Below are 13,073 nucleotides of genomic sequence, written 5' to 3'. Positions count from 1 at the left end.
GTACACTCCCGACAGTCGAGGCCTACGACCGTAGAGGACTGTAAAACAGTCCTCTACGGTCGTAGGCCTCGAATGTCGTCGGTCTCGACTGTCGCGCCCCCCATTGAACACTGGTGTGCCTTTTGAATGCTTGATACCATCGGACTCCCCGAAGCCAGTGCAAATTATAGTACTGCCAATTTTCTTTCTAACATCGTCTTCTTTATAGTTATCCTCTATACAGTTGTCCTCTATTGTCTGTCGACCAATAGCTACAGTAATTTTCAAGATATGTGACGAAATACGCGAAACTTGGTCCCAAAAAACAAGTTACTTTAAGGTTTGAAGATGATTTACTATGTGCAATCAACACAGAATATTTTCCTACAGAACTTGTAAAAAATTTAATTTCGAAGAAAAAGATGTTCATTTTACATAAAGTACGCTAAATTGTACATCTTAATTAACAGCCAACAAATACCCGTAGGGCTTTGTTTCGGCAGGGGAACTGGAATTCAGACGAAATCTTCCACCCTGTATAACTTGATAACCAAGCATTTTCGGACCTATGTTAATTAGAACTTTTTTCCTTCGAGGAATCTAATGATGGCAGGAGGAAAACCTCCCTCCCAAATTTCACGAAAATTATAAAACCTTGGTTGTTTCAACAACATAATTTAGACAGTTTACTTCAAGTTTCATCTTAACATGTCAGATTGTAGATTTAACCTCATTGTAATCTCTTCATGAATATATTAGTGCATTATAAGTTTTCTGAATTTCATTTTAAACTGTATCTATGCTTCTGAATTTTTGAGTTTTGTTATTCAACATTCAATTTTTAACTCTAAATTTTCACTCTAAGTTTCGTTCTCTGTAGACAGTATTTTCTTATAAATTTCTTATCATTGTATCAAATCAAATCAATTTTCAAATCAAATCACTTTTATTGTCAGAAACACTTTCACATGTTAAAACAATCGTCAAACAAACATTTACACCAATCAACATGTCTAAAGTCATAAATAGTTATTTGTATATCTAGAGTGAAAAGTGCTGTTTTTTCTCCCTGAGGGAAAAGTTTGAAGCCCGAGGCGAAGCCGAGGGCAACAATTTTCCTGAGGGAGAAAAAACATTTTTCACTCGTGATATACACAACATTTTTCCTCCACCTACATTTTTATAAAAACTGCAAATAAAATAATTTTTAAAAACGTATGTGACCAAACAATGTGTTACAACATAATCTAAAAAGTTAACAGAAACAGCTGGCTTGTAATCACAGTTCTCCTCAGACAGCACTATCTGTCGGCTAAAGTTGTAACAACAACGACAGCCACAACTACAGCTATGATGAAGTTCCCGTTTCAAATTTGATTAGTTAATAAGTAATATTCGTTGGCTGGTATTTTGAATAACATGGATTAAAAGAAAAAAAATATAATTTTTTTCTAGTATAGTGATATGAAGTTTGTAATAATAATTTCAGCATACAAAACATAAATTTTATATATCGATCAAATGTCTGGTTGAGGTATTGAATTTAGTTGGTTTAATGACTACTCTATATGCTTCCTCATCTGAGCTTAGACCTTCTGACCTATTCCAAATGTACGTTTTTAAAATAGAGATGCTTCCCATGTTATTTAAATGGAGTCACTTTTACTCCCTAGGGAGTTTTTCTGTTTTTTAGTACCGAGAGCGAAAAAGTGACACTTTAGTATCATGTTTCAGGGAGTAAAGTAAGTACTTTCGACAGTAGGTGGAGGAAAACACTTTTAATTATAGGTAGGTATTGAAGGCGTGCTACTTAACAAATATTGTATTAAGGCTATACTAAGAATTCCTCAACTGAATAGAGGCATTTTTGTAGAAGAATAGCTTCGATAGATCCTTTAAATTCTTTGATTTCTAGATGCCTAGTCTCTAGAGGAAGTTTATTGAACAGTTTTATAGAAGTAAATTGCCAGTTTGTCTGAGTGCCAGTATAACGGTGTGAATCTACTCTCACGTCCTCCCTGTGTCTAGTACAATAATTATGCACATCATTATTTATAACATATTTGCCCACATTCTTCCTCATGTAAATCAAACACACATAGACATATAGTGAAGGAAGAGTCAACATACCTAATCCTTGAAAGAGAGGTTTACAACTTGCAAGCGGTGGTGCATGGCAAATAATTCTAAGAGTTTTTTTTTTGTAATTTAAAAAGTGTAACAGCCGTAGAGCAATTTCCCCATAGCTGGACACCATAAGCTAAGTGACTATATAATTATGTGCGCATAATAGACACTCATTAATACATCATGTTCGACAATATTGCTTAGTCTACGCAAAAGAAATATCCCTTTACTGAGCTTACCAGATGTATAATCTATGTGCCATTTACCCCGCAATGGCCGCAGATAATAATTGTAATTTATTTTTCGCCCCACTTGGATGTAATAAGCTGGTTTTCGTGCGTCATATGGAGGCCGAAAGTGATTGTTTTCTGACCAGGCCGGTAAAATTTTTACGGCCCTAGGGCTGTAAAATAACCTTGAAGTCAGCTGATTCTGATTTGATGTGAACGTGCTTACAAAATAGTTTATGAAACGGAATCAGTTTATGCTTCTAGAATTTATTAAAGTATTTTGCAATAAGATACTATCATTCTATTTGGATAAATGAAATACAAATAAGATATTATAAACTATTCAAATTCAATTTTCAGAGTATAATAGAATCTAACCTCAAACCTGCGTTTAATCGTTTATCACGAAACCTGGTGGATAATTTTGGAACTACTTGGGCAATATCCATGGTGCTGAACGTTTTTACAAAATAGTTTATGTAACGGAATCAGTTTATGCTTCTAGAATTGAATAAAGTATTCTGCAATAATATACTATCATTTTATTTGGATGAATGAAATACAGATAAGATATAAATATTATAAACTATTCAAATTCGATTTTCAGAGTAGGATAGAACTTGTAACCTAAACTTCCGAAGTCGATGACAACAAGCATTGTTGACGTTGACATTCAGATTGGCCAAATTGTGCTAAAACAGCTGATCAAAAACTTTTCATTATTTGTGTTTATTATTCAATAATTAAAACATTTATAATAATATCATCTTATTGTCATTTGAAAGAATAAAAAAGTATAAACTCAACCTCCCACATAATTGAACATAATCTTTTAGGCTATTTCGACAAATCAGAATAAAAAATAAAAATACTTGGACAATTTCCTGATATTCAGATTACCTCAGATTTGCTAGAGCTATGACCTTCCAGTTTTGCTTTCGGAAGTGCCTAATAAACAATTATTCTCATATATGTATATTGTTTTATTTTTCTGTATGGCGAAAAATAGCGTTCGCACCATGGGCAAAAATGTGTTTCCGGCTCTCAATCTTTTCTAGTCCTCGGCCTACGGCCTCGGACTTGAAACCCGATTTCGAGCCGGAAAAGTCTCATTTTCGGCCCTAGGTGCGAAATTTACTGTTATTTAGCAACTCTTACCTCTATATATTATTATGAAATGTATATAGAATGAATGTAAACTGGCAGCGTCTATGAAAAATTGCTGCTAGAATAATTCTGAAACAAAGGCAGAACAAAGTTCATTTTCATTTCATTTTCAATCACGCCCTGACTTATGGGCACCTTTTTTCAGAACACTCTGTGTAACGTGAATCTCACCATAGGTTAGGACATTTAAAACTCTTGTGTGAAACGTTTAGTTAGTGCCTTTTATCAGAGAGGTCACAAAAAATACATTAATAAATGTGTAAATTTTTAGTTTTGATGTGAATTTCAAATTCATTTATTTGTATTGTAAATTAAAAAAAATCAAATTCAATTCGTTTATTTCCACTTGGCATACAATACATGTACATCTATATATTGAAATTCAACAGAATAAGAATCACATTTTTACAAAAACAGTAGAAAGAACATATTGGTTGAGTGGAATTCCCCCAGTAAGACTATGCGTCTGAGATTGGGGGACAGTTCCTGCAAGCAGTATTATTCAATAAGAAGTTATAATTATGGTATTATATTTACTATAAATTACAATATGTGTAATTAAAATTACACAACTAAGATTCAGATAACAGTAGGTGAATTATAAGTGATAACATAGTATAGTGTTGGGTGTAGCTTGATATCTAGAGTGGGAGAGCAAGAGGACCCAAAAACCGGAGGTAATTTATTGTGTTATAAGCCTCTATTATGTTTTGAAACTCTAAATACTTGAACGTAAGGTATGAGTGTATAAATGAATTTAGCATTTCGAAATATTAATGTATAAAGTTATTCCCCAATGCATTTACTCTTGCTAGGTGCAAGGTGAGTGAATTAGCCTCTCAGCTCCAATCCAGCCTATGCTGAAGAGCCATTTCATCAACGAGCTTTTAAAAATCACATTGCTGCTGCTCTCGGCCTCCCTCACATTATCTGGAAGATTCCTGTATGAAATCTGAGCTAAATAGTATGGTGATTTGAGTTCAGTTCCGTGTATCAATCTAGGCATATAATATCCATGGTTGTTCCTATGTCGTGTTTGATAATTATGTTCGATATTGATGAATAGATCTGCTTTATGTTTCCTAATATAACTGAGTAATGTTTTGATGTATAGTTGTCTGATGTTGAGCACAGGGAAGTCCGAGAACAGCAGCGCTGTGGGGTACCTTGATTCCTTTTTCAAAATTGTTTTTAAAATTGTTCTCTGGGTGACAGCAAGAGGTTCAAGACCTGCAGATGACACTCCCCCCAAACAATAATGCCATACTCCAATACTGACTGTGCATAGGCATGATAGATCCTCCTACACAGTCTGATATTCAGCACATGGCTCAATTGGGAAAACCCATACAACAATCTTCTCAGTCTCTATTTTAAACACTGAATATGAGGAACCCAACTCAGACGATAATCAAACATGACCCCAAGATACTTATACTGGTCCACTCTATTAATAGATCCACAAGAGCAGGTTGATGATCCTATATTTCTACAGGAGTGCATCTTGATTTGCCTTGAGCCTGGGTCTGGTTGATTCCTGGTCACAATGGGCATATATTTGGTTTTGTTCAAGTTTACTGATAGACTATTGTGGTCAAACCAATTTTTAATTTTTGATAGGTCAGAACAGGCATTCTCATAGGCTTCTTCCCACTCTCTACCTGCTGAAATAACAATTGTATCATCAGCAAATAGGAGTACTTTGCTTCTTGTGTTCAGTTGGGAAATGTTGTTAATGTAAATCAGGAACAATATGCTCTATTATTCAATATGCTCTATTGAATTGTGCTCTATTATTCAATTTATGGATTGATAATAATTTTCGGTTTGTTGTCTAGGTTCAACAGTAAACTGTCACATTACAAGCTGTACTACGATGAGACGGAGTGCAAACACTACGTGGGCAGTCAGCGATTCGACACTTTAGACGATCTGGTGGCTCACGGTCTGGTCACCCTCTACATAGAGCTGCATGCCGGCCCATACATCACATACATGTGTGACACTGTCATCTACGAAAAGAGTCCTGCCTATCTCACCCTAAACAGGTAGGCCTACCCACACAATCAGTCCGTTCTGGGAACATAGTAGGCCTACCCACACAATCAGTCCGTTCTGGGAACATGGAATGTGCTAAATTGTCCGATTCATAATTCACCAGGTAAAAAGTTCCGCGTCCCATGGGAAGAATTTTGACAGATTCTGTACCAGAAACCAGTTCCAGTTGCAAGTTCCTGCCACACAGTCGAAGCCTGGTAAATTGTGACAGTTCAGACTTTCAGAGCTCTCATTGGTCGATTGAAATTGAAATTATCTTTTGAATGAAAAAGACTAAGAAATTGTCAAAAACCACAGATTTATTGATGCTTAGAAAGACCGGTTTCGGTTATTACACCATTGTCAATCTCTGATAAACTGATAATCTCTGTTTATCAGAGATTGACAATATTGTAATAACCGAAACCGGTCTTTCTAAGTATCAATAAATCTGTGGTTTTTGACAATTTCTTAGTCTTTTTCATTCAATATGATTAATTACCACAATATCAACTTCTCAACTACACAAAAAGTGAAGTTATCTTTATTCTTCTTAGAAGGTACAAACAATATACAATATACATAATACAAAACTTAAAGAAGGTTCCTCACATGTGCGAAGCCTGTGTGTGAGGAACGAGTAACGAGAACGATTGAATTGTAGTCTGCTTGCTTCTCTGCGCATGCGCTGATAGCTCGTTTGTTTACCATAGCATAACCATCAAAATACATAACCAACAAAATTATGTTTGATAACCATTCTTTAAATGAACTTTTCTCTATAGAAAATTTGAGAGTAATGGGGAATTAAAGAAATGCACACGTTTCTAGACGGTAAATTTGTGAAACAGCCTTTCTTCATTCACGCAGCTAGTGAACGGCACATTTTGGTGTAAATCAACTTGATTCAATGATTTTATTAAAGCCAGATTTTATTTGAACTTCATGAGTGCGCGCCAAAAGCTTGAACCAACGATTTTGAAATGGCGTTCCATGGGAAAATTTTCCACTAGTCACGTGATTGATACCACTGGAATTAGAACAATTTACCACTTTTTAGTGTTCCCAGAACGTACCCAATAGTTTGTTAAATAATTATTATTTTGTTACACAATGACCTATAATGTTTGTGTAGTGAATCTCTTCATAAATTACTGCGACTCAGTCTATCAATCTTTTATTGTCAAGAAACAAGAAAATTGTTGTTACAAACAACGTCATTTTCTACAATAGCTTATCTTAAGACCGACATACAATTATTGGTAACAGTAAAAATAATATAATATAATAGTAGACTTTAAGGCTCAACTCACACTCACGCGACTCAGGTCGAGAAGAGACTCGACTCTAGTCGAGTGCATGTGTTTTCAAATGGTGACAGTCGCGGAGACTAGAGTCCACTGGTCTGAGTGTCTCCATTTGGAAACACAAGCTCTCGACTAGAGTCGAGTCTCTTCTCGACCTGAGTCGCGTAAGTGTGAGTTGAGCCTAAGACGTCTAAAAACATTAACAATATATCACAGTAAGCTTTGGACTCAGACAAAAAACTCTCTCACAGAATACAGGCATCTTTCCACTAGCAAATCCCTCACGTGAGTCTTGAATTCTTGTGGAACGTTCATCGTTCGAACGTCCACATCAAGTTCATTGAATAGCTTTACCGACATGTATTTCCAATTTTTCTGTGAGCTTGTATATTGGCTGCTTTCAATTGCAACATAAAGACTGCCTCTTGTGGGATAACTATGGATATCACTATTCACTCCAAGGCTCAACTCACACTTACGCGACTCAGGTCGAGAAGAGACTCGACTCTAGTCGAGTGCATGTGTTTTCAAATGGTGACAGTCGCGGAGACTAAAGTCCACTGGTCTGAGTGTCTCCATTTGGAAACACAAGCTCTCGACTAGAGTCGAGTCTGTTCTCGACCTGAGTCGCGTAAGTGTGAGTTGAGCCTAAGACGTCTAAAAACATTAACAATATATCACAGTAAGCTTTGGACTCAGACAAAAAACTCTCTCACAGAAAATACAGGCATCTTTCCACTAGCAAATCCCTCACGTGAGTCTTGAATTCTTGTGGAACGTTCATCGTTCGAACGTCCACATCAAGTTCATTGAATAGCTTTACCGACATGTATTTCCAATTTTTCTGTGAGCTTGTATATTGGCTGCTTTCAATTGCAACATAAAGACTGCCTCTTGTGGGATAACTATGGATATCACTATTCACTCCAAGGCTCAACTCACACTTACGCGACTCAGGTCGAGAAGAGACTCGACTATATAGTGAGGTCCATGTTATTATGGCAGTGTACAATTGACAATACTGTTGCTGTCCTTTTCTATCATACAACGAAACAGATAGCGCTATCTCTCTCTCGCTTTGCATTGTTGTCCGTTTGCCAGAATATTTTATTTTTACTTTTGACAGTGACTGTACAAAAGTAGACAACAATTTAAAATGTATTTTTGAAACAATGAAATAATTTTGCCCCACTTGTATGTAATGAGCTGGTTTTCGTGCGTTATAAGGAGGCCGAAAATGATTGTTTTCTGACCAGGCCGGTAAAAGTTTTACGACCCTAGGGCTGTAAAATAACCTTGAAGTCAGCTGATTCTGATTTGATGTGAACGTGTTTACAAAATGGTTTATGAAACGGAATCAGTTTATGCTTCTAGAATTGAATAAGTATTCTGCAATAAGATACTATCATTTTATTTGGATGAATAAAATACAGATAAGATATATTATAAACTATTCAAATTCGATTTTCAGAGTAGGATAGAACTTCTAACCTAAACTTCCGAAGTCAACGACAACAAGCATTGTTGACATTGACATTCAGATTGGCCAAATTTCAAGTGTGCTAAAACAGCTGATCAAAAAACTTTTCATTATTTGTGTTTATTATTCAAGAATCAAAACATTTATAATAATATCATCTTATTGTCATTTGGAAGAATAAAAAGTATAAACTCAACCTCTTACATAATTGAACATAATCTTTTAGGTTATTTAGACAAATCAGAATAAAAAATAAAAATACTTGGACAATTTCCTGATATTCAGATTACCTCAGATTTGCTAGAGCTATGACCTTCCTGTTTTGCTTTGGGAAGTGCCTAATAAACAATTATTCTCGTATTTATATTGTTTATTTTTCTGTGTGGCGAAAAATAACGTTCTCACCATGGGCAAAAATGTTTTTCCGGCTCTCAATCTTTCGAGCCGGAAAAGTCTCATTTTCGGCCCTAGGTGCGAAATATACTATTAGAATTACCGTATTAGAAACACAAATTGAAATACCTGAAATGACATTTTAAAAGTTGATAACTAACCATCCTAGACTTCATCCATGCTACAGTTAGCCTACACGTATAGGTTAGACCTACTCGTACCGGTATAAATAATATTGAAAGGTTATTTCAGAATTATTTCCATTGAAATTACTTATTTTAAATAGGATATCTATTTTTCTATTATTTAGAAAAAATTGGAACAGAATAACTACCAAATAACTTAATTTCTGTTGTTTTGGAATTCAAATTGTTGTATCACAGCTTTTTAAATTAGCAGCCAATTCAGGTTTGAATAAAAATAAAAATCTGATCTCAGTTATGAAAGAAAATTTTCGAATCAAATTATGAAAAAATATATTTTCTTGATTAATTTGACATTAAATTGATTATTTTATCAAGGAAATGATAATTATCATTAGATCAAATTTAATGGGATGAATTGAGTAACAGCTGTGTACACTGAGTAACAAAATGGAGAGACTTGGCAACGTTTTCCTCCTATCTTTCTTCACTTCCATTATAACGTGGATCTCACTATAGTCGAGACCATGTGTTTCGAAATGATGACACTCAGACCAGTCGATTCTAGTCTCCGTTTGAAAACACATGCACTCGACTAGAATCGAGTCTCTTCTCGACCTGAGTCGCGTGAGTGTGAGTTGAGCCTTAATCTACGATATAGTGCTCCACATGAAGCTAGGGGTGGTTCTTTACATATATTTCTTAAAGCCCTCTTCTGCAGTCTGAAAAGTGTGATAATTGTGGAACAGTTTCCCCCAAATAATTGCCTTCCTATCATTATTCACTTGACTTTATCAAGTGAGACATAATTGTATAGCATAAGCTAAGTGACTAGAGACATGAGTGATTGGCCGACACACTCATTAGAACATCATGTCTCCCATTATGAAGTCAGGTGAATAATGATAGGAAGGCAATGTTGCCACTTCTGATTTGATATTGTAAGCAAATGAAGCTGCGTGAGAGTAGATCACATCATGCTTTGTGCTTCCTCTATAAGATATTAAAAACTAAAACCCCTAAGTATCTGGCAGTAGAGTACCGTTACTTGGGTGATTTTGGTCGTGGAGGAACGCGGCATGGATCCCATCTGCTGGCTGTCCCAACACATAGGACTGTTATGTACAACAAGTCGTACCTTGTGACAGCCTGTAGTTTGTGGAATTCTCTGCCTGCTGAGCTAAGGCTTGTTGAGGGACATCGTCGGTTCGGCGCGGCTGTCTTGCGGTGAATCAGAGGTGGTGGACTCGGCTGGAATGTTCACTGAATCTTAACGTGTGTGTTGATGTGTGTGTGTGTGTGTGTGTGTGTGTGTGTGTGTGTGTGTGTGTGCGTTGATGTGTGTGTGTGTGTATGTGTGTGTGTCCTTTCTTCCTTCTTTAATTTATTCCTCTCTTTCCTCTTTTCTACTTCTATCGAAATGATCTATGGATTTTGAACTGACGTTTCTTCCGTTTTCACTTTCCACTTTCTTCTTTCTTCTTATTGTATTCTTTTCACTGATTCAAATTAGAAAGAAATTTTAATTTTGTTTTCTTTCTTTCATTCGCTATTTGGAAGTTTTTTATTATTTTGTAAAATTAGTTTTTTATCTTATAATCTTTGTTGTAACTTACAGTGTTTTAGTTTTACTTGGAATTGTATTGGAGGGTTAAGTGTAAGAGAGGGTCGGCTGCGCCCTAACTTCGCCCTCCTAGGTTTTTTAATAAAGGCAGTCAATCAATCAATCAATCAATCAAATGGTGGGAAGAAAAAGACAAACTATAGCTTTCGGTTTTTATTTAACATCAAAAAATTATTTATTTAATACGAATATTCCAATATGAAACGGTGCGAAACGGAAAACAAATGCAATTGAGATAAAGGAAAGATTACAACAATAATCAACAATCAAAATTTCTGATTATAATAATCAGATAATAATTCTAGGGCTAGTCGCTCAGCTGATCTGTGGTCGTTCAGTTTTTTTATAATAAAACAAAATTATTATTCAGAATTATGGATCTGAAAAATAAAAAAATGTACAATTAACTATTATCTTACTTTACCTTGAAAAGAGTCCCTTGGCCTGCTCCTCAAGGTCCGGTTAAACCACTCCCGACTTTAAATTAAAAAAAATATCTAAAAAACTCTGCCAGTTGATTGAATCAAAAACACCAGCTTTCCCTACAAGATTCAAATCCCGAAAATACAATTATGTAGGTTTAAACTGCCCGGACTGCGACAGCCTATAATTGAATTCTCAAGACAGAATCCTTCAGGTAACCAATGCCTTAACTCAACAACTAACTTCACAAACGGTTCAAGGAATACGGGCCTCGAAAGAAGAATTCAAAACCTATTTATGTGAAAAACACATGCAGCCTTGATTCACAGACCAAAAGTCAACTCACTCTTGTTTGTATAGCATGGAGCTAAAAACCATAATATTGCCTTCACGAAACGTGATAAAACTCACGTTTCATCTTTGTACATTGGAGATCTTCTCGTTTTATCAATTACATTTAATAATTAAATCCGCGACCAGATTTCCAATTCACAAAATAATATTTCAAAAATTGAATAGGTTTTGATGTCATGTATGACAATATGAATAATTGTTGATGGTGTCGTAACCTTAGTGTGTATCCTATTCACCACCATTATACAAGAAATAGGCAACACATTGATGTGCCCTATACCAGACTTAATAGAGTTGAGAGAAGTTCAAAGTTGGTTTCTCTAAAAATATTCAACAAGCTACCCATCAATGTGAGAGCCATGACAATAAATGCCTTTAAGAATTGATTAAAAATGCTTCTAACGGAAAATCCTCTTTATTCACTAGCTGAGTATTTTAATACGGATGAAGGGATATTTAACAATTATTTCTGAATATATGTTTATATTTCCTATTGACATTGTACTTGAAAGTAATATTATTGTATTATAGTACATAGAATTTAAGGAATCGACGTGATTATTTGTTTAGATCTTAATTTAATTTATGGCTGACGTTTCAAATTGTATATTCTGTGTACTTAAAGGAATAAACTTTATTATTATTATTATTGTATGCGTATATGTGCAAGTGCATGAGCATTAGTTATGTATGATCAAACGTGCAGATTGAAACAAAATCTTTAAAGAGAAATAGAAACATTCACACTGAAAGCGTGCCCTTGCTTGTGTGTTTCAATGGTACTTTCCAGATTCTGTTTTTCGGCTCATGCGTGATATGACGTCCACTTGCGCCGCCCGCATATTATACGCTTTCAATGTGATCACACAAACCCTAGTCTTAGCATCGTCCACAAATTCGGCCGTAAGATTTCTATAGTGAGGTCCACGTTATAATGGCAGTGAAGAAAGATAGGAGAAAAACGTTGCCAAGTTACTCCATTTTGCCACTGACTGTACACAGCTGTTACTCAATTCATCCCATTAAATTTGATCTAATAATAATTATAATTTCCTTGATAAAATAATCAATTTAATGTCAAATTAATCAAGAATATATATTTTTTCATAATTTGATTCAAAAATTTGCTTTCATAACTGAGATCAGATTTTATTTCTATACAAACCTGAAATGGCGGCTAATTAAAAAAGCTGTGATGTACCAATCTGAATTTCAAAACAATAGAAATTGAGTTATTTGGTAGGCATTCTATTCCAATTACTTTAAAAAATAATAGAAAAATAGAAATCCTATTTAAAATAAGTAATTTAAATTGAAATAGTTCTGAAATAACCTTTCAATATTATTTTTACCGTTACGAGTAGGTCTAACCTATAATTGTAGGCTAACTGAAGCATGGATGAAGTCTAGGATGGTTAGTTATCAACTTTTAAAATGCCAATTCAGGTATTTTAATTTGTGTTTCTCATACAGTAATGTCTAAAAATTATTCAATTGTTTCAAAAATACATTTTAAATCAATTATACGACTTGTGTACTAGAGTATTTTGATAGAATGGTGAAAAAATGGCGGCAGAGAATTGTTTGTCTTACTTTTAGTACAGTCACTGTCGAAAGTAACAATAAAATACTCTGGCAAACAGACAACATTGCAAAGCTAGAGAGAGATAGCGTTATCTGTTTTGTTGTATGATAGAAAAAAACAGCAACAGTATTGTCAATATTGTACACTGCCATTATAACGTGGACCTCACTATAGTCATCCATTGGCTATCCATCAATTATTGTTCTTGATATAATCATAGAGAA

General features: G+C 34.9%; 1 protein-coding gene across 4 annotated transcripts in view; it reads left to right on the top strand.

Moving 5' to 3' along the window:
- LOC111055343 (N-chimaerin) overlaps positions 1-13,073 on the top strand; it is a 48,078-nt gene that overhangs the window by 7,799 nt on the left and 27,206 nt on the right. For all 4 annotated transcript variants that reach the window (XM_039433742.1, XM_039433741.1, XM_039433740.1 and 1 more), the window contains one exon: positions 5,342-5,551. In XM_039433742.1, coding sequence (XP_039289676.1) covers positions 5,342-5,551 — 210 coding nt within the window. The remainder of the gene's footprint in view (positions 1-5,341; positions 5,552-13,073) is intronic.

The sequence above is a fragment of the Nilaparvata lugens genome, chromosome 8 (genome assembly GCF_014356525.2).
Source record: "Nilaparvata lugens isolate BPH chromosome 8, ASM1435652v1, whole genome shotgun sequence".
Lineage (NCBI taxonomy): Eukaryota > Metazoa > Arthropoda > Insecta > Hemiptera > Delphacidae > Nilaparvata > Nilaparvata lugens.
Note: the sequence above shows the minus strand (reverse complement) of the source record. Positions and strands in the feature narration are given on the sequence as shown.